Source organism: Notamacropus eugenii, chromosome 2, assembly GCF_028372415.1.
Source record: "Notamacropus eugenii isolate mMacEug1 chromosome 2, mMacEug1.pri_v2, whole genome shotgun sequence".
Taxonomy (NCBI): Eukaryota; Metazoa; Chordata; class Mammalia; order Diprotodontia; family Macropodidae; genus Notamacropus; species Notamacropus eugenii.
In genome coordinates, this window is record NC_092873.1 from 155,741,656 (window position 1) to 155,764,558 (window position 22,903).

Below are 22,903 nucleotides of genomic sequence, written 5' to 3' on the forward strand. Positions count from 1 at the left end.
AAATAAAGAATTTTTCAATTGTGTCCAGCTCTTCATGACCCCATTTGGAGTTATCCTGGTAAAGATACTGGAGTGATTTGCAATTCTTTCACTTATTTTACAGATGAGGAAGCTGGGGCAAACAAGGTTAAGAGTGTAAGGCCAGATTTGAACCCAAGAAGATGAGTCTTCCTGACTCTAGCCCTGAAACTCTTATCTGCTGCACCCCCTAGCTGCCCAAAGTAGGAACGAAAATGATCAAAGGTATCAAGGACTCGGAAGCTCAATGCTTATCTTTAACAAGTATATTTTTTCCTCAACAGGAATAAGAAAACACTGGTGATGGCAAGCAACAAACAAAATCACAAAATGTGGAATTGGCTCCATTCTACCGAAAGGGAAATGACTAGATACTGATAGGAGTCACTTCAGAATCCACCCTGATTTTTTTTTTTCAAAGCCAGATCATCTTGTGATTGTGGGACCTACAGAGGCTCTGAAGCAATAAACCAGGAATTTAAATGGCGTTAAAGACATTCATTTAGATTCTTAAAATCTAGGGGCATTAACTAGAGGAATGAGGGACAGAGTGGCTTAGTGAGTAGCGAGCCAGCAAGGCATAATGGGTAGAAAGTCAGCTTTGAAGTGAGAAAGATCTGGATTCAAGTCTTGCCTCTAATAAACACTGGCCACGTGACCCAGGGCAAAGTCACTTAACTTCTCAGTGCTATTAGACATTTACAGATTGCAGAGAAGGTGCTAATCTGAATTGGCAAAAGGGGTTTCCTCATCCAGGAGTTAGATCCAGTTCTTTTTGAGGACACCTTCTCTGATAGTGCCTTATGTGAAAAGGACCTAGTGGCAATTTAAATGAGCCAGAAATACGCCACAGCAGCTTAAAAAAATAATAATACAATCTAGGCTGCCTTAATAAAAGTACAGGGCCAAGATAAGGAAAATATTAAGTGTATTGACTTCTTCCCTGATCAGGCAACAACAATCGAAAGTCCTACATAGAATTATGGATATCACTAACATGTATGTTGATAAAAGAGGAAAGCTCCTAGGATAGTGAAAGACCTTGTCCTATCAGTAAGTGTTGAGAAAGCTCAAAATGTTTAGCTGAGAAAAGAAGACTCTGAGAGGCTTAGAGATCAGAGGGAAAGGTCAAAATAACTGTCTCCAAGTATTCAAGGCTATCCAGTGGTTTATACTACTTTATTAGCCAGAACTAGGACAAATAGGTAGACGTTACAGGGAGGTAGATTTCCACTGAACATTAAGAAAAACTTTCTAACAACGTGAGCCGTCTACCATGGGGATGGATGAGCTTCCCTTCCATAGAATTGTTAAAGAGAAGGAGGGAAGACCATCTATGGCTAAGGATGCTAGAGAAGGGACTGAAATACAGAGAAGGAGGATTCCTGAATGCCTTCTAAGGTTCCTTCAAATTCTAAGACTGATTGTGGAGAAACAGGAGTCAGGCTATCACAAGCAGGCACAATGAGAGTGAGCAAGGAGCAGCTGACATTCTAACATCAAGGTTAAGAGATTGAACAGCTAAGAAATGCACAGAAAATGGTACAACTGCACAGGACAGTAACAAATGCTCATTCTGATGTCATCCTCAATCCCTCACTCTCATCCTTCCTCTCCATATCTAATCAGTTGTGAAGTACTGTTGTTTCTACCTTCATAATCCCTCTTGTATACTCCCCCCATGCCATCCCTCTGTCTCCTCTGACATTGCCACCACCTAGGTGCATGCCTTCCTCACCTCGTGCCAGACTATTGCAATAACCTGCTGGTTGGTGTGCCTTTCTCAAGTCTCTCCCTATTCCAGTCAATCCTACACTCAGTTGTCAAATTGATCTTCCTAAAGCATAAGTCTGACTGTGCTACCTTGTCTCTTCTACAGGTCCCTATTACCTCTAGGATCAAATTTAAAGTTAGCTTTTAAAGCCCTTTATCATCTGGCCCCTTCCTACCTTTACAATCTTCTAATACTTCAGTGTCCTTCAGTGACACCGATCTCCTTGATGTTTCTCACACATGCCATTCCACCTCCCAACTCCAGACATTTTCACCATCTGCCCCCCATTCCTGAAACGATTTCCCTTCTCATCTCTGCCTGATCTTCCTGGCCTCCTCCAAGTCTCAGCCAAAGTCCACCCTCCTTGAAGAAGACTTTCATGGTCCTCCTTACTCTCGGTCCCTTCCTTCTGATATTAGTTCCAATTTTTTCTTCTGTCTATATGGTACTTGTGCAGCGTTACTGCCTTGATGTCTCCGCTAGGAGAGTGTGAGCACCTTGAGAACAGGGGCTCGGTTTGGGGGAGGTTTTTTGGTCTGTTTGTTTGGTTTTGTTCTCAAACCATTTTAAGATGTTTTGAAGCTGCGGTATCTAGGACACTGCAAGGGCTTAATATATACTTGTTGATTTAAATCTCTACACCTTGAAGAAAAGTTTAACTTGTATTCATACATAGCACATAATGGAGGGAGAACTACCCTCGGAACTAGAAAGAGCTGAGTTCAAGTAAGACATACACTGCCTGTGTAACCAAACAGAAAGCAATTAACCTCCCAGTGCTCCAGAGAACTCTCTAAGACTACAAGCTATAGAACATCTGTTAATCTGCATCTCTAAGACCACAAGTTACAGAATATTTGTTAACAAAAGTGAATTTGCTAACTTTCCTCACTGTGAGCTCCCTACATCAAGGACAGGTCTGGATAAAAAAATAAAAAGACTCTTTTAAAAAATGTTTTATAAAGTGAGGGGGTTTTTTTGTAAAGTTAATAAAGTTTTGCTGTTTGTAGGGAAAAATTTCAGTAATTGGAAAAATTCACTTAGGGTGCATACTCTGTGTCCTGACAATACTGGATAAATGAGGCATTAACTGTAGCATTCATTAATACTTGTTCAGAACAAGTCATCATTAATCCTAGCAAGTGGTTCAGTAACTATTTTCAAGATTATTGCCATATTCAGGAGCAAATACCTTCTGCCTTTATGCATAACTGAAACTGAGTTTCATTTAAACTCCAACTTTTCATAATTAATGATATTAAAAGCTATTAGTCATCACACCCAGTGGGAGCACAGCAGGCTGTAGCACTCAAGATGTTTTAAAAGCATACATTGAAATAATGATATTCATTTCAATTATGAGAATTTTCACTACCAGACTTTAAAATTAACACTGGAACAACAAATGAGGGACACAGAGCAGAATTTGTTTAGAACTCTTTAATCGCATAATGTCCCATGAAAAAATTAAAGCAGTTCAGAAAAATTATTTTATCCACCCATATCAGGAGAGGGGGGAATACGGAAAGAAGATTATAAGGACCACAAAATGACAGATCAAGAAGTAGAAGAGGCCTCAAGGGTCATCTAGTTCCAATTTTTTCTCTCTCGAGGAAAAAAGAGAGAAAAAAAAGAGGAAATTGAGGCCAACAGGGGTAAAATGATTTGCCTTAGATCATATAAGCATATGCTTTAGAGGTAAGATTTGAATCCAGTCCTCTGACTCCAGAGCCAAGGATCTTTCCACTTTTAAGTTGACTGACTGTATTCTTAATGTATTTTTGCTTAATTTGAAGATCTTTCCCTCCCATTAATAGGCCCATGTGACCTGCTTAAACCACATGGAAGCCTAAGTCACATGTGGTAGAAGGAGCTTGCTGAACAAGTGGGAGGGGAAAGATGGCACAGAACCAGGAGGAAGTTGATGAGAGTGGTTATGGGACTAGGAGAGAGGGCACAGGCAGGCACAGCTAGTTTTGTGAGTGTTGGCCCTGGTTTGGCAGGGGATAGGGAGAAGACTTGGGAATGGTATTGCCCCTGCAGTGCTAATATGATTGATCTCTTGGTTATTATGATGGATTTGGCTTTCTGGTGTTGGGATCTGGCTTTCTGGTGTTGGGATCTGGCTTTCTGGTGTTGGGATCAATGTTTTTCTTCTGCCTTCTATATGGAGAGTCTGTTACACTTTGTGATCCAGAACCATGCTGACATATTCGTGTGAATATTGCCTTGGTGATACACTGACCTTTGACAATTCACTTATCTGGGTCATAAATTTCCTTAACTGTTATGAGAAAAGTAGTTCGTTAATGGTTTTTTTTTTAAAAAGTAATGACCAACCTGCATATTACAGGGGACTTACTGATCATCTATATATGACTTGCTGCTAGCTGCTAAGAAGAGGTGGAAAGGATAAATTTTGCTCTCTTAACTGCCATCAGCTGCCAAGAAGAAGACAAGGAAAAAAAAGGAGGAAGAGAAGGAGAAGGAAAAGGAAAGGAAAAAGAGAAGTAAGAGTAGGAAAAAGAAGAGGAGAGGAAAGAAGAGATATTGTGCTTTATACTGCCACTTGTTGCTGAGAAGGAAAAGAAAAGAAAAGACAGAAGATATTTATTGTATAACCACCTGTTAGTGCTGAGATAGAAAAGAATCCTGCCAAAGGAACAAAGTTGAAGAGGCTTTTGTTAATCTTATGATAAAGGTCACTGCCTTTTCCCAAAAGAACATAACATTCTATCAGCTGAAGGCATGAAGCTAGAAGTGGCAGATATTAAATTTGCTTCCGATGAGCAAACCCAGCTGGGCAGAGGAAACACTTAGAAGTGGAACATCAAAGAAGCAGCCAAGCAAATCGACTCATCCAACTGAGAGCCTGTGTCTAGTGAGGTGTTAGGTTGGCATCAATTCAGTGGATCAATTCAGCTTAGCAGTAGAAGCATTTGCTGACACAGAAGCTGCACTTAATCAAAAAATTCTTATGGACATTTCCTAAAGTTGGATAGAAAGGTGGATATTGAAGTATACCAGTTTCCCAAAAGAGGACACTGAATTCCATAATTCCAGAGTTGTGAGTTGTCCTAGCACACATATTCCCAACATATGGGGATCCAGAGATTTAAAGGGTCTCCCAAAAAATAGTATGTGTAATGGTGGGAGATTTATGTGTGGAATGATATGTAAACATTTTGTGTTTGTTTTGCATTTTCAGCATGTTTTGATTAATATTGACTAAGAATAAGTAACTGATTAGAAGGAAGTACACCAATGGGGGCTCATGAGCTAGTGTTAGTAGGAACAGTCATCCACAAGAGTTTCACCTAGGAGTAGGAAGCTAAAGTAGCCCCCTTTCCTGATAACAGGAAGACAGGTTAAAGGGAAAAGAGCCAGAAAGAGAAAGACTAAGTATTGGGGGTGCGGAGAAGGGGGAGTAGAGGAAAGCAAGAGCACCACAGATGATATTGTTATAGATTGGATCAATCCAGGTAGCATGTGCTATACACCATACACACTGGGATATTTTCTGATCCTTCCATACGTTCTGGTTGCTAATGCTTTCTCAGTAGAATGTAAATCTTTGCATCCCCAGTGATAGAGGCACAAAGTTGACACTAGATAGAGGTTGAATTAGAAGGAATAAGGATAAGAAAGATCTTCCTAAGACTGAATCCTACATCTTACAATTTCTTTGTCTCTTCAAAGAGTATAGAGGGAGTGAAACAAAATCACTGGTGTAAGGAATTTCTTAGGAGGAGTTCTCTATCTCTACTGACAGAGATAAGTAAATGCTCTTCAACTTAATGTGGCTGAGAGTTGCCCAGGGCACTGAGAACCTAACAGACCTTCCCAAGGTTATAAGTATATGTCAGAGACAGGACTTGAACCCAGGACTTCCTGATTCCAATTTTATCAACCTTTTGGTGTCCTCTCTGAAAGGGGCCCTTTTTTATATTTGTGAATGCTAAAAACAGCCTACAGTACACTTCCAAGGGTCAAAATAAAAACAATAAAAAGAAATGAAGTAGTTAGGGGCCACAGTGGATAGTGTGGTGGACCTGGAGTCAAAAAGACCTGAGATTAAATCCAGAATCAGGTACTCACTAGCCGTATAACTCTAAGACAGTCATTTAACTCCATCTGCCACATTTTCCTCAACTGTAAAGTGGGCACAACAATAGTACCTACCTCCCAGGGTTGTTGTGAGGATTCAATGAGATAATATTTGTAAAGTGCTTAGTACAGTGCTTTTTATATAGTATGCATCATATAATAGTTTATTCTTTTCTGTAGCTCCCCCCACCAACAATTTCTGATATTGTGATACTACGTATAAAACTGTTAATATGTTGAACAAGTTTATTTCTATAACACATATAAATCTTTCTTTACAGAATCTCAGAGCCGGAAGGGACCATTCATTCATACAAGTTCAATTCATACTTGCAGAGGAATCTTCTCTACAACCTCTCCAATTAGTCTGATTGACTAATTCAGTCTAATTGGACTGAATTAGTCATTCAGTCTTTGTTTGAAGACCTTGAGTGAAGGGATAACCACTGCCCTCCTGTGGCTGCCTGCACAACTCCTAGAAAGCTCTCTGTGCTATAGTCTTTTCTCTTATGGCAGGCTTAGTCAGGCTCTCTGCATCTTCTACCCATTGTTTCTACCTCTGCCCTCTGGGGCCAACAAGAAATGGTCACTCGTCCATATGTCACTTTCAGATAATATCACATTCAGATACTTCACCACACCTTCTTTCCCACATCCTTTCTTCTCCAGGCTAAATATTTCCAGTTCCTTCAATCAATCCTCACACAGCATGGTCTCAAATCCTCTTGCCATCCTGGCTATCCTCCTCTGGTTTCTTGCCAAGTAATCAGGCTCCTCCTAAGATGTGATGCCCAGAACTAAACACAATCCTCCAAGTAGAGTAGGACCGCAACCTTGGAATACTGCAGCCTCTGTTCTGTACACTTTGATTATCTTAATGCTACCTCAGATGGTAGTCAAAAAAGTTGGTACAAAGTCACTGAAATCAGATGGTGCTTGCAGTCCACTAAAACCCTCGGATCTTTTTCATTTGATTTTTTTTTCCTCATGTTTCCCTAAAAGAAATTTTTGCAAATGAGGTATATCACATAGGTATTTACCATGAAATTCTTACCTGATGATCCGCTTTCTCCTAGCATTGCTTTGCAACGCTTGCAAATTATCTTGGTATTTGCCTTTGGTTTCTGTGGAACAGGAAAAAAAAATGTCATTTAAATGTCATTCAGCTTTTCCTAAAAGGAATGTATAATTTTAACCTATTCTCTGGAGTACTGATTGAACTTTATGCTTCTATATGCCCTTCAAATACTGAGATTGCTTTGGATTTGTATATAAAATTTACATACAGATATAACTTCTTTTCTCCACATCAAGCATAACATTCCAAAGACTCATCAATATATAGATTGACTTCCCTCAGCCTAACCTTTCATAGATAATTCCCAACACTGCCATCATTCTGAACAATAAATAGTACCTTACATTGGTACAGGCTTTATGGTTTTCAAAGAATCACAATATACAACTGTCATTTGATCTTCATATAAATTCTATGAGGTACTCAAGAAAGGTATTACTGAGTCCATTTTATAGACTGAGGAAAGTGAGGTAGAGGCAGATTTGGTGACCTTTCCTCTTCTGGATAATCATATAAGCTAGTAAGAGTTGGTCCCTTCCAATCCTGACATGGCTAGTAAGAAGCATAAAAGAGACTAGAAGCCTGACTTTCTGTCACCTAGAATACAGTGCTCTTACATTATACCACACTGCCTCTACTATAAGCTGCTTATCTCTTGAAACAGCTCATTACTCAAATTTTTGATAGATGTTCATTCAACTTTGCTGTTGTTCTGTCATTTGAGTCATGTTCAACTCTCCATGACTTGATTTGAGGTTTTCTTGGTTGCCCATTTTCTTCTCCAGCTCATTTTATAGATGAGGAAACTGAGGCAAACATGGTTAAGTGACTTTCCCAGGATGACATAGCTAGTGTCTGAGGCTGAATTTGAACTCAGGTCTTCCTGACTCTAGGTCCATCTACTATACCACCTAGCTGCCTCATTTGAATTCACTCTAGTAGACTAATGTTTGCACCCAATGCTTATATATGTTGTTAAGTGTACAGGGATGATGTGTATCCTAAAATAAACCCTAAAAGTATGCTTAATTATTTTTTAATATTAAAAATACATTTTCTAAAAGAGGTCATTTTTTGCTATTGGACTATTAACCTACACAACAAGATATCAATGAAATTAGTTATGAAAGCCTCCCTTCTCACATCTACAGCACAAAAACATTATTAATAACACAATGAACTCCATACAGAAGGGTTAGATGTCAAATAAAAATAGACTGAGGGAAAGTAGATTGTGGTTGGTGCTTCTTAATAGTAGAGCCCATCTGGAAATCAACAGAATAGTTTGTGTTGGTCCAGGTGAAAAAACCTGGAATGACTGGTACATGGAAAAGCATCTGCCAGTCCAACAGAGATGTAAAGGAAACCATATGACAGATCCAGAGAAAAATGGGAAGACCTATATCAACTGATACAGAGCAGAACAAGTTACACAATCACCACAATAAAGAAAAACAGCTTTAAAAGACTTCAGAGTTCTGATTAAAGCAAATGGCCAATCATGACTTCAGAAGACTGGTGAAAAAGCAAAGAAAAGAGGCTAGAGATCTAGAAGTTAGACAAACATTTTCAGGTGTGGCCTAAATGTTGATTTGTTTTCCTTGACTAGGGAAGGGAATAATCATTTCTTAAGCACTTATTAAATATCAGGCACCGTGCTTTTACAATTTGATTCTCAAAATTTGATTCTCAAAACAACCCTACAAGGTAGGTAGGTGCTATTTTTATCCCCATTTTACAGTTGAGGAAACTGAAGCAGATAGGGGCTAAGTGACTTGCCAAGGGTCATATAGCTAGTGAGTATCTGAGGCTGAATTTGAACTGGGGTCTTCCTGACTCCAAGACCAGTGCTCTACCCACTGTACTACCTAGCTACATATACTTATCTGTTGTAAGGAAAGGATTTGGGGAAAGGAATGAGATGGGATGTGGTAGGTAGAAACAAAGATGCAAAAAATAAAAAGAAAGACGAGTATCAATAAAAATACAGAGGATAAAAAAAACATCAGACAGATACACAAACAGAGCACTTTTGTTACTATCCAGTAAATTTAATATATACTTTTTTTAAAAATTAAAGTCAAAAAGTTCACTTATACAATCATTTATTCTTTGTACATCGAACTGTTTGTTAATGGCCGTTTAAAGAAAAAGTTGAGAAAATCTCATATAGGTTCCTATTAACATCCTTCTCTGATATAACACAGCATAATGATAATATTCAACATAAAACTAAATATATTCTATCAAGACACCTTGTTATATGTTTGTATTTAACAGATTAGTAGATTCCTGATGCCTAGTCAAACAAGAACCAGACAATCTAAGAAATTTTGAGAGCCCTCAGATGAACAGATATCTAGAACAGAAAACAGATAAGATCCACTACTGAGCAATGTCAGTTCCAAACACACCTTTTTTTGAACCCTTCAAACTTCGTAGGTTCATAGATTCTAATGGACCTTAAAGAATATCTAGGGCAGTTAGGTGGTGCAGTGGATACAGTGCCAGGCCTGGCATTAGGAAGACTCATCTTGAGTTCAAATCTGGCCTCAGACACTTACTAGGTATGTGACCCTAGGCAAGTCACTTAACTCTGTTTGCCTCAGTTTCCTCATCTGTAAAATGAGCTGAAGAAGGAAATAATTCCAGTATCTCTGCCAAGAAAACCCCAAATGGGGTCACAAAGAGTGGGACCCCACTCTAAAAAAATGACTAAAAAAATGACTGCGAACAACAGAGAATGTCTAGTCCAAATCTCTTATTTCAGAGACAATAAAAAGGGACCAAGAGGTAAAATTACCATTCCAAGATTACAATGATAATAAGTAGTAGAATCAGGATTTGAAACTAGATCGTAGTTCCAACCCAGTGCTCTTTACACTACAACCTAAAGTCCAGGTCTGACCATATGTGGTAGGAGCAACAGCTTAACCCCAGGCAGGTCACTAAACCTGCCTATGCCTCAGTTTCCTAAATCTATAAAATTGGGACAATAATACCTTTCTTGACTGTTTCATAAAGTTTATATGAGAATCAACAGAACATATCTGTGTGTGTGTGTGTGTGTGTGTGTGTGTGTGTGTGTGTGTGTGTGTGTGTGGTGATTCTCTGAAAACCATTAAGTTCTGTATGGATGCAAGGTATTATTTATTTCTGAGACTCATGGAAGTGTTGGGAGTTATCTATGTAAGGTCAGGTTGCAAGTTTGGCTAATTTTTCTTTAAACACTATGAAGACCATCCTTGAGACTTGATTGGTTCCAGAAACTAAAGGTTGGGCTGTTGAGATCATTTCCTGTTCACATGAGTACAAATCAGTCAAAAAGGGCTCCAAGTCCTTTCTTTGATTCTTGGCTGGTGGATTAGGCAAGATGCTTCATTCATATGGAGGCATCCTCTACATCTATCCTCACAGAATAACCTTCTCCCATTAAATCTCTTTTTTTGTTAACTATTGAATGACTTAACAAAGCATCTCACTTTGTTCCTATATCTAAACTGTCAAGAGGATTGGCCTGAGTCAGGCTCTGCCCCGGAACACCATGTCACATATATCCTCCACTAAATAAACTCTAATCGTTCTGATGGAATCTAATAAAGCTGCCCCCAGCCCCAACATTCTAGCTTCCTTATGGGCCCCACTGAACAGCAGGCTTGTCCTGATTTAACCACAAAATCTGGCTTTAACCACCCCTTAGGCCCCCAGACTCAGTACAACCACTGCCACCATCTACAATCACATCATTCATTTGGCCCAAGAGAGGGCCACAACAGGACCACAATAGCTAGCCAATCAGAAAGCAGCACAACTAGGTTGTCTGACCATCAAACCATAGAAGAGACACCTCCCCTATTACTAATCCCTTAACAAACTCCTCCTGCCTTTTTAATATTCCTAATTCCTGTTCTGCAATCAGCATTATTACACTATAAAAATTGCCTGTCTTGTCTTACTAAGTTCATGGCTCCTCTTGAAACCTAGCCTGCTTCTGAGGAGCATCAATCTTCAATAAATGCCTGTACTTGGATTAGAGGTGGTCTGACTGAATTCTTTAAGTTAGTACCATCATGACACACCACGAATTCTCAACAGTTCCCTATTACTTCTAGAATCATATATAAACTCTTGTTTGGCATTTAAAGCTCTTTACAACTTCATCCCTACCCACCTTTCCAGTCTTCTTATACATTATTCCCCTCATGCAATCTATGGTCTAGTTACAGCATTCATCTCTGAGCCTCTTCATGGGCCATCTCCCATGACTAGAATGCTCTTACTTCTCTTACCCACCTCTTGGAAACCCAACAATTCTTCAAGATTCAGCTCAAATTCATCATCCATAGGAAGTCTTACCTAGACCCCAGGCTACTAGTTCCTGCCTTTGCCTTTGCCTATACTCTACATGTGTATCTTATATACTTATTTTATGTACATGTTGTCTCCTCTACTCAAATGTAGGTTCGTTGAAGGCATGGACAACTTTTACTCCTTCTCTGTATCCCCAATGCTTACCACAGTGAAACACGGTAAGGCATTAATAAATGCTTATTGATTAATTATCAGTAACAACACATTTATCATGGGTGGGCCCAAAGACCTGAAGGATGAAATCTCAGATGTATCGAAAGCCAGAAGATTGATCTAGGGACTTGATAGGTTTGTGCTGTGTCTGCATTTCTGTATAAGATAACTGACAACTTTGTCTGTGTCAAGAGAAAATTGGTCTCCCTGTTACAAGGAAGGAAGTGGAGTTTGGAACATGGGAATAAATGATCCAGGAAGAAAATAAGAAACAATGTCTTAAGGAGGTGGAAGGGAAGTAAAGGAGGTGCTGACAGGCTGGCAAAAAAAAGAATGTTATACAAAGGATAGAGTTTTGGAAAGAGAAAAGACAACTACTAGAGTTATTATTATAAAACAGGCAGGAAATACTTAAAATAAATTGCAGATTTGGACCTTCTGAGGAACAAGTGATTTACCAAACTCCATAGAGAAGATTAAAAAAATAGTTAGGTAAAGCAGTGGATAGAATGCTGGATTTGGAAATCAGAAAGTCCAGAGTATTGACCCTGCCTCAGACCCTTACTAGCTGTACAACCCTGGACTAATCACATAATCTCCGCCTCAGTTTTCTCATCTGTAAACAGCACCTACCTTAAAGGGCTGTTGTGAGGATCAAATGAGATAACCAAAGTAAAGAGCTTTGCAAAACTTAAAGCAATATATTTATGTACTATTATTATTATCAATCAATAAACATTTATTAAGCACTTAAAAAGTACCAAGTGCTGTGCTAAATTCTGAGGATACAAAAAGAGGCAGAAGACAATCCCGATCCTCGAGGAGCTTACAAGCTCTTGCAAACAAATATATACAGAGCAAGTTACACTCAAGATAAATAAGAAATAATTACAGGAGGAAGCCACTGCAATTTAGAGGGGATGGGGAAGGGTTCCTGCGGAAGGTGGGATTTTAATGGAGAGCAGAGGAGGGAGAGCATTCCAGGTATATTCTTATTATTGTGACAGAGAACTGACAAGTGCTAGAACATGTCAACCAACTCATAACTGGCCAGCTTGAGAAAAAGAAACAAATGATGCAGTTTGGTAGCTGAGGAGATAGAAAGGGATTATATATAGACAGAAAGTGATTTTACATATATATATATTTATAGATAGGTAGATATAGATGCAGATACAGATGCAGATGTAGATGTAGACATAGATGTGATACAGCCATTCCAGTGGTGCTCTGTGTTCTGGAGAAATGCTATGTGGGACACGAAGATACACCTGAGGCATACCAGACTTGAAGACTGTTCTTCAGTGGTGGAGATTCAAGTGAAGATTAATGAGATACTCCCAGAAGAAACCAGCAGAGACTCTCAAGGGATTCTGGGGTCCTAAATGTATAAGTGAAGATACTAGGAGCACAGGCTGGTATTTTCATCATACTTTCCAATTAAAGCATGAGAGATGAGAAGGGCAAGAAAAGTATGTTACAAACTTGTTTGTACCACAATCCTTTGCGGGACAGAACTCCCAGTATCTTGGCATCAGTCAACAAATGTCAACCAAATCCCACAAAATAAAAATACAATTTTGCCAGAGAGAGAGAGAGATTTAATGATATCACAAAGATTTAATAATATCAAGTATATGGATTATAGGGGAAATTCTTACCTCAATAACAAATATACAAACCCAATACAAGTTAAAACTTATCACAAGAGGTTCTGGACAAGATGCTTGTCAGAACTGAGACAGACAGATCAGCTTCGCCCAAAACTTACTCCAACAAAAAACTAAAAATCACATGACGTTGAATAAATGATTAAGAACTCCAATAGGAAACCTACATACAGTAAGTAGATTCTTCTACTCTAAACTGCACATCAGCCTGTGGCAACTAGAAAGGAGGCCATCAACAAAGCCAGTACCAGTGTAGACAGACAAATCTACAACCTCTCAGATGGACCAGAGATAGGCCAGAGACACTACAGCCTACAGAAATCTGTATCCAACTTCAGGAATAGCAGAAGGCTCTGGTGAACATTCCCAGGGTTTCCACATTTCCCACTAACTATCCTGCTTTTCGACATATCCAGAAGTTTCCATCATGCCTTCCTTCCCCAGGAAACTCACCAATGGGAAACCTCATTATCCTGCAAGACTGAATCAGTCCCATTTCATTGGGACCCTATGTTTGGATACACTGATTGGACACCAGGTCCATGGGATCCAGTTTTTTTAAATAGAAGAAGCTTTAAGGAAGGAGCTCAGCACAGTTTTTCAACTCATTTCCCACCAGCTACGCTGCTTTTGGACTTCTTTGGAACTCTCCATCATGCCCTGGCATCAGATAACTTCTTCTTCCTCCGCACTTTTCTGTTTCTTCTTGTATGTGGTCCTCTCCTATTGGCAGTTAGGTGATGCAGTGGATACAGGGACTGGACTTGGAATCAGGAAGATTCTTCTTCATTGAGTTCAAATCTGGCTCTAGATACTTACTGGCTGTTTGACCCAGGAGAAGTCACTTAACCCTATCTGTCTCAGTTCCTCAGGTGTAAAATGAGCTGGAGAAGAAAAAAGGCAAATCACTCCAGTATCTTTGCCATGAAAACTCCAAAGATGGGGTCATGAAGAGTCCAGATGTGACTTAACCCTACAACTTCTTCCTCTATTAATCTGTAAACTCCTGAAGGATAGGGACTGTCTTTGTTTTTACTTGTATTCATACCCAGCACTTAGCACAGTGCCTGGCCCATAGCAGGCACTTAATAAATGCTTTCTGATAGAATGACGGGCCAAGGTGGTTGGAAACTCTCAGTGGAGACCTTGGAAGCCAGGAAGAGTGGAAACATGCAGTAAAGGCAAGGCAGCACTCTGACCCAGACAGGCCAGGGTCTAGGAGGTCCGTAGTATTGTCCTGAGGCTCCACAGAAGACCTTGAAAAGTCAGGACTCTGAAACTAAAGACCCAAAGTGCTCTCACCCAAGCAGGAAGGTCAGTACAGGAACTTAGGTGACTGTCATGTTAATTAGAGAGTTAAAGATCTTCCCCATCCATTGATGGTCCAGCCCATGAAGGGAAGCTTGTTTAGGGGAGATTTTTTTTTTTTATGTTAGAAGACCCACATCTTTTGTTAGTTTCTAATGAGGCACTGGTTCTCAAGGGTTGTGATGCCCTCTGGCTCTGAAAAGTGCATTAATATTCTAAGGTGAGGTTTTACTTTGGGGCTTACTCAATGGAAGTGTTCGTATGGCCAGATGAGACTCTGGGCAGCCACTTAGGAGTCCCCTGGTTTTGAAAATACAAATGTTGGTGCTTCTCTACCTGGTAACAGCGTATGTTTGGTCAGACAGTAGGATCTGTCTGTTGACCTGTGGTGTATGTATTGCTTATGGTCAGACAATTGGAAGCCCTGTCTATTGATCTTTATTTCTCTGTATTTATTTCTTTATTTCTCTGAAGTGCAGGATGCTTTTTCCCCTGAACTAAGTGAATGATATATATATGCTTGATAAAAGTGATTGCTGACCCCTCAAAAGTTGCTTTCCTTTCAAAAAAGTACATCTAAGAACCTGTACAGCAGGCCCTCCTGTGTATGTCAGGGTGCTTACTGTTACAGTGACCCAAGCAAGACCAAGTAGGGCCAATTACCTCACCCAAAAGTGTAGCAAGGGGAAGTATCTGTCCCTCAAACAAAGATCCAGTTCAGGAACTAAAGCAAGACAGACAAGTAAACACCAACCTTGTGCAAATCACAATCTCTCTAAGTTCTCATTTCCTCATCTGTATAATGAAGGAATTGGAATTCATGACCTCTAAGGGCCATTTTAAGATCTCTTAATGAGATCTATCAAGTAGATGAATTTTTGAGACAGTCAATAACAAATTTATGTTCCTATATAGAGGGCTTTAAGATGAAATGAAAGAGAAGGGAGGAAAGAGGTGCATGTGTCAAACCAGATCCCAGGCATAATACAACATTTGATAAAGAAAGAAGAAAAGTGCCAGGGAATGAGAAGAAGTAAAAATACTACTATTAGCCTCAGATGTTCATATACCAATGCACAAAATAACAGGAAAAACGAACAAAAATGAAACCGATAATTTGACCACAAGTAGGGAAATACAGGCTTACCCATCTCACTGCCATTTGGTGGTATGCCACTCATGATAAGAATATGGCAAAGGAAGGGAGTACTTTTAAGACAGAATGTGATATGACGAAAGAACACAAGACTTAGAAGTCAAAAAACCTGAGTCTAGTCTTAGCTGTATCACTCGCTAGTTATATGATGATGGAGAAAGTCACTTAAATTCTAAGCCTCGTTTATAGAAGAGGTATGATACTCAAAAGATCAAAGGAAAAAAGGACCCATTTGTACAAAAATATGTATAGCCAGTCTTTTCGGTAATAACAAAGAACAAGAAACTAAGGGGGGGGTGCCCAATAATTGGGGAATGTCTGAACAAATTATGGTATTAGAATGTAATAGAATACTACAATACCTTAAGAAGTCAGGGCAATAAGAATTTATTAAACACCATCATGCTACTCACTGGGGAGTCAAAGGAAGGCAAAAAAAAAAGTCACTGCTCTCTCAAGGAGCTCACTTGCCCAGTCTAAGTGAGTAAGGCAACAAGCATACAATTATGTACAAACAAAGTATATGCAGAATATGATGCAACTAATCCAAAAAGAAAACACTACTATTAAAGGAGACTGTGAGAAGTTTCTTGCAGAACTTCCACTCAGACATGAAGAAAGTCAAGAAAGCCAGAAGACAGAGATGAGAAAAAAGAGAATTCTAGGCATAGGAAACAGCAATGAAAATAATGACAAATGACAAAAGATACAGTTTCAGAGAACCCTGGGAAGACCTGTATTAACTGATGCGGAGTGAAGTAGAACCAGCAGTATGATATATCAAAAACCACAGTGGTGTAAAGACAAAGAACTCTGAAAGCCTTAAAAACGGTGAGCAAAATAAAAACTAGCTACGATCCCAAAGACCAACAATAAAGCACACAACCTGCTCCCTGAAAGGAAGGTGAACAGCACAAGATACAGAATGAGACACACATTTTTTAACATTGACAATATGGGAATTAGTCGTGTTTGACTATGCGCATTGGTTACCAGTATTGTGGTTTTTTTCTTAATGGGGATGAGGGAACTAGAGAAAAATAAATGCTTATTATTTTTTAAAAATAATATAAATTAGGAATAAACACTGCACATTGGCTACCTTAGAGAATCACTGTGATAAAACACTTTGTAAACTGCAAAATGCTATATAAACCTGAATTATTATTACACTTTTTTAATGACAAGATACAGAGGAAGCTAGGTGGTACAGCACCAGACTGAGAGTCAGGAAGACTTGAGTTCAAATTTGGCCTGAGTATCTCACTAGCTATGGGACCCTTGACAAATCACTCAACCTCTGTTTACCTGTTTTCTCATCTATAAAATGGGGATAATAATAGCACTTCCCTCACCGGATTTTTGTGAGATTCAAATGTTAAGGGGCTAAGCACAGTGCCTGGTAGATGGTAAAATGCTATAAAAATGTTAGCTATCATTATTATTAAACCAAAGGGATGTCTGTCACCCTGCATCTCGAGCCTTTTACATACTCTCTTCTCTTGCTGCCGACTAACATCCTAGCCATCCTTCAAGGCTCAGCTCAAATGCTACCTCCTCCATGAAATTTTCTCTGATCCCTCCAACTGAAAGCTATTCCTCAATGGGTCTCAAAGTACTTTATGTTATTTTAGTGCTCTTATACAAACACCATGGCAAAACAGATAGAGCCAAGAAGACATGGGTTGAAGCCCTGCCTCTGACTCATAATGGCTATGAGACTATGGGCAAGTCATTTAATCTCTCAGTGTTCTTGAAGACTATAAATTGCACAGTAGGCACCAATCTGCATTGGTGGAGGGTGTTCCCTCATCCAGGAGCTCCTTGTACCAATTAAATCAAAGGTCCAGTCCTCATCCCTATGCATAAACGTTTTAATTTGTTTTCTACTTATCTTTATACATGTCTTATCACCTCCACCGGATGATAAATTCCAAGAAAAAGAGAACAATGGCTAAGTTTGTATTTCTTCCAACATCTGGCACCACATCTTGCAAATAGAATTCCCTTAAATAAGTGTTTGCATGAATGTAACCAAGGAAATGAAAGGACAGATTGACCCAATTCTATAAGAGTAATGTCAGGAAAGTTAAAGGCAAAAACAGTTGGGTTTTTTAAAATTTAATATTTTTTAATGTTATCATTGGACCAAGAAGAACAAGAAAGGGAGAAAAGCTCTGTTCTAGGCAGAAGCAAAAGCAGAAAATAATTCCATTTCTATTTTGCTTTCACCTTCCTTGTCACAAAGAATGATCTTCAGCCCGAAAGACGGGAGAATAAAAATGGTTTTGAGGGAGGAGAAAGCCAAGATGAGTGAGGAGATAGTAAGAGGGAACCTACCTGCTCTAAATGAGTTCAAGTCACTTGGGCCCAATCAATTACATGCCAAGATATATATTAAAAAGTACCTGCAGCTGAGGCTACTGAAGTACCACCTGTATTCTTGGAAAAAGAGCAGAGAATTAAAGAAGTGCTATAGGACTAGAAATGGGGAAGCACTGTCCCAATTTTCCAAAAAAGAGGACGAAGGTAAATTGTGAAAATTGGTGAGCTTTATGTCTATCCCTGGCAAAATTCTAGAACAGATTATTACATGGATGAATTTGTGAGCACTTAGAAAGAAAAACAGTGATCACTACAAGCTAACACGGGATCATTAAGAACATATCAAGTCAGACTAACCTCATTTTCTTTTTTGATGTGATTGCTAGACTAGTAGAACTAAGGAACACTATAAACAGTATATCTAGTTTTTTTTGTAGCATGTGAGAAAGTGCCTCATGACATCCTTTTGAACAAAACTAGAGTGATAGGAACCAGACAAATGGTAAGTTAGGTGTATTCATAACTGTTTGAAAAAACCAAAAGAGTATTAATTAAAGGATAGATGTCAACCAGCAGGTCTGTACGGGAACACCCCAGGGATCTACCCCTCACTTTTTTCTGTTCAAAATTTTCATCATTAAGTTGGATTAAGATAGATGATAGGTTTACCAGGTAGAAAGATGACAGGGTGCAGAAAGGGATATATTACATGCGAGGTGAAAGAATCTTCCTAGATTTGGTCCACCATTTCAATCTAACAAGAAAAGAGGTAATCAGGATAAATGTCTCGTTTTGCATTACTTCAACAGACTACAATATCATCACAATTCACTCCTTCCAATGGCACAGATCACAACCCATTCATATCTTTGTATCCTGTGCAACTTTTGTCTGTCTCTCCCCATGAATCCTCTACAGGTATTCCAATTGATGCATTAGGGACCTTCTTCTACTTCTTATGGCACTGGCATAGATCATGGCATATGAAGGATATCCATTGATTAGTCATCTATTTCACTACTTCTACATCTCTGTGATGACATACTTCATATCACTTCATCAAGAATATTTTTTCACTTATTCATGATCAATAAGTGCCTTTCCATTGCTCTTGGGATGACCCTAAACTTAAGATCTTTGAAAACTGTGGCAATACATGAATCCCAGATAACAACACCATCAGAAGAATACTGACACTAAAAAATGAGCCTCTGTTCTACAGAGAAGCTTGGACTATTCAAAGTACTGAGATTTCACAAAAGCAATCCATCCTGCTATCCTCCTATTCAACGTAGGGGCAGAGTTCACTGTCCATCCAACAGTATATTTCCAAGATATATATACTGATTGACCAGCTCTATGGGCAGCACATGAATTGCACATCATGGTATGCCCATAAAGTATTATTCATTCACTTGATTTTCCCTGTGAGGATAGTAAGGCTAAAGACTTTTCATTTCCCTAAGGAGGCAATGCAATGTATCAGGGCTTGCAGGAATCATTACAATGTCATCCACAAATTCACCATCTATAGTGACTCCCTCTTCCATTTGGACTCTGTCCTCCACAGTGGTGGCAAATACCATTATTAAGTATGTCTCCCTGTTTTAGTCTATTTGAGGATATTAATGAGAAGTCATTTGAACAAAGTTATGTTTATTGTTACCACTTCAAAGAAATCTTGTATGATTTTAATACAAAGGCAGTTTTTTAATCAAAATATTTTTATTGTCAACAAACAATAATCACAGTTGGAGTTGTTATCCTCTACAACAAAGGAATTAAGGGTCATGACTACAGTATTCTCCAGTGCATTCAACCAGATTAAAAGGTAACTGGGAAATATTTAACAAAATAAGTATAAATATAATAGCACATGATGTTAATATACAGTTTTCTAAGTCAACATGCAACCTGCAAAGATCCTTAGGTATGGTTTAGTGGCCTCTTTCTATTTGAATTTAACACCATTGCCCTACATCTTTTAGCTAAATATATGAACATAAAGATGTAATCCATCATAGCATATTTTCGAAAGCATTCTTGTTCATAGCTTCATCAAGGATACTCTAAACATATGTATAACACTTCTCATAAAGAATTTGTAGAGATGGGGAAGTAGGCATATGGTTCAGTAGTCACTGATATTCTCAGTCATTTGGTTTTGGTAATAAAATTTGGTAATAAAAATCCTGCAATTAGGCTTAAAAAACTCATCTGCATAAGTACAAGAAATTAACTCTGACTATTCTTTGGAAGGACAAATACTGAAGCTGAAATTTAAACACTTTGACCAAATAAAGAGAAGACAGGACTCACTGGAAAAGACTGATACTGGGAAAGACTGAAAATAAAAGGAGAAGGGGATGGCAGAGGACGAGATGGATAGATAGTGTCATGGAAACAACAACGATGTATTTGGACAGACTTGGGGAGATAACGGAGGACAGAAGAACCTGGTATGCTGTGGTCCACAGAGTCACAAAGAATCAGACACGACTGAATGAATGAACAACAACAAATAAATGCTGGATAGTCAGAAAACGACTAAGTTTTTCATGTGAAAAAAGACAGAGTGAGGGATTTTAGGGGAGAACAAACTCAATGAGTCAACTATGACTTGACTGCCAAAATAAACAAGTACAGCATTCAGAAGTGGGGCAGGGAGCAGTTCTCTATGCTCAGTTCTGGACACCACTTTTGAGCTATACCAGATTATGCCAAGAAGTGAGTGGCCAGAATAGTAAGAGGTCCTAAACCCATGAGACATGACAATCAGCAGGCAAAAAGTGTGATGTTTAGCTTAGAAAAACTTAAGAGAAAGATGATCTCTATCTCCAAATAACTTGAAGGACTATCTTGTAGAAAATTATACTTTGCATAATTCCAGAAAGGAAACTTAGCACAAGTTGGAGAAAGCTATAAGGAAGATATGTGGCCCAATATAAGGAACAATTTTTCAACAGCTAAAATGCCCTAAAAATGAAAACAATGCCTAATGAGATAATGAATTCCCCATCATTAAAAATGTTCAAATTGGATAACCACCAATTTGAGGGCAGCTAAGTGGTGCACTGGATAAAGTGCCAGACCTGGAGTCAGGAAGATTCATCTTCCTAAGTTCAAATCTGGTTTCAGATACTTAATACTTAATAACTGTGTGTCCCTGGACAAGTCACTTAACCCTATTGACCTCAGTTTCCTCATCTGTCAAATGAGATGGAGAAGGAAATAGCAAACCACTCCAATGTCTTTGCCAAGAAAATCCCAAATAGGGTCACGAATAGTTGGACACAACAACTGAACAAAAAACACCACCAATTTACAGAAATTTGTGCAACAAGCAGGGGCGGGGGGGGGGGGGAGGGTTTAGACAATCAAAGGTCCATAGATTTAAAGCTGGAAATGACCTATCGCTTGCCTTCTCAATGAGGGGGGTGAGTTGGGAGGGAGAGAATTTGGAACTCAAAATTTAAAAAAAAAAAGAAACGTTAAAGATTATCTTTACATGTAATTGGGGGAAAAATAAAATACTAAATAAAAAAAAGAAAAGAAAAAGAAAAGTCATCTAGTCCAATTCTCTCATTACACAGATGAAGAAACTGAAGCCCAGAGTCACACTGATCTTTATAAATATATCAATACACAATGTGCCAAGGCTTAATCTAAAGGAGTTATAATTGGGACAAGATGTTATAATAAAAAGATAATATTAGAACATAAACTATGTATTTAATAAAGTCCTTAACTTTCCTCCTTAGCACCTTGTTTAGTCCTTACTTTTGCCTTGCCAAAACTCCAACCCTGAATTATTCCCCTCATCTTCTTTTGCCAGGACACTACACTCTCTACTGATGATAAAAGTCACATAACGTGCCAAATGGGAATGCAGATTTGTTGTCTAATGTCAACTGGACCTTCACTGTAGCAGCCCAATCTCTTTATTCTTCCTTAAATGATCCTCAATCACCATTCCTACAGCAGCTATTCCAAACCTGTGCAAGCCTCCCACACCATCCCGAAATCAATTGATGACTCACTCATTCTTTACTAAGAAGTCACATTATACGGTGAAAAAAAACACTGATACTATAGTCAAAAGACCTGGGTTCAAATCCCACCTCTGCCACTTACTATTCCCTCCGTGACCTTGGTTACATCACTTAACCTGCACAGGTCTTAATTTTCTTATCTATAAAATGAGGGGATTAGAGTACACAGCCTCTGAGGTCTCTTCAAGTTCTAGATCTATAACTCTAGGAAAAAAGAAGCCATTTTCCATGAGGTCCCTCTTCTCCCTGACTAACATAACCCCTTGCTATCATTCCCCATTCTCCATTCCTTCACTCCAGTCACTTCATCAAGACCAACCTCTCTATTATATCCTTAAATGCACCCTCTGCTGTGTATTATAAGCTACTGACTCTTCCCCTCTCATATATATGATATGATATATTCATATATAGTGTACGTATATAAATATCTCATATATTATCATGTTATAGTATAACATTCATATAATGAATATATAATCATATATTTTACATTGTATATTGCTACATGTTACATTATGACATACTTATGTGTTATATAACGTTATATAATAAGCATTCCTTCTCTAATCTTCAGTCTTTCCTTATCTGATGTTTCCTACTGCCCATAAGCATGCCTATATCTCCCCTAATCTTAAAAAACCCTCTCTTGGCCCTACCGTCTCTTCAAGCTATCATCCCATATATCACTTCCCTTTCATAGCCAAACTATCAGAAAAAGGTGCTTCCTCTGTTATTTCTTTCCCAACCCCTTGAAATCTGGCTTCCTACCAACATTAACCACTCTCTCCAAAGTTACCAGTGATCTCTTAAATACTAACTCTGATGTCCTTTTCTCAGTCTAACACTGTGCAGCATCTGACTACCCTCTCATTCTGGATCATCTTCCCT

At 38.7% G+C, this 22,903-nt stretch overlaps 1 protein-coding gene across 20 annotated transcripts in view; it reads right to left on the reverse strand.

Annotated features, from left to right (window-relative positions):
- The window catches only part of UBE3D (ubiquitin protein ligase E3D), a 216,679-nt gene that overhangs the window by 162,493 nt on the left and 31,283 nt on the right, over positions 1–22,903 (reverse strand). For all 20 annotated transcript variants that reach the window (XR_011974394.1, XR_011974392.1, XR_011974386.1 and 17 more), the window contains one exon: positions 6,954–7,023. Coding sequence is in view for 12 of the 20 variants with exons in the window: in XM_072642691.1 (XP_072498792.1) it covers positions 6,954–7,023 (70 nt within the window). In the remaining 8 variants the exon portion in view is untranslated. The remainder of the gene's footprint in view (positions 1–6,953; positions 7,024–22,903) is intronic.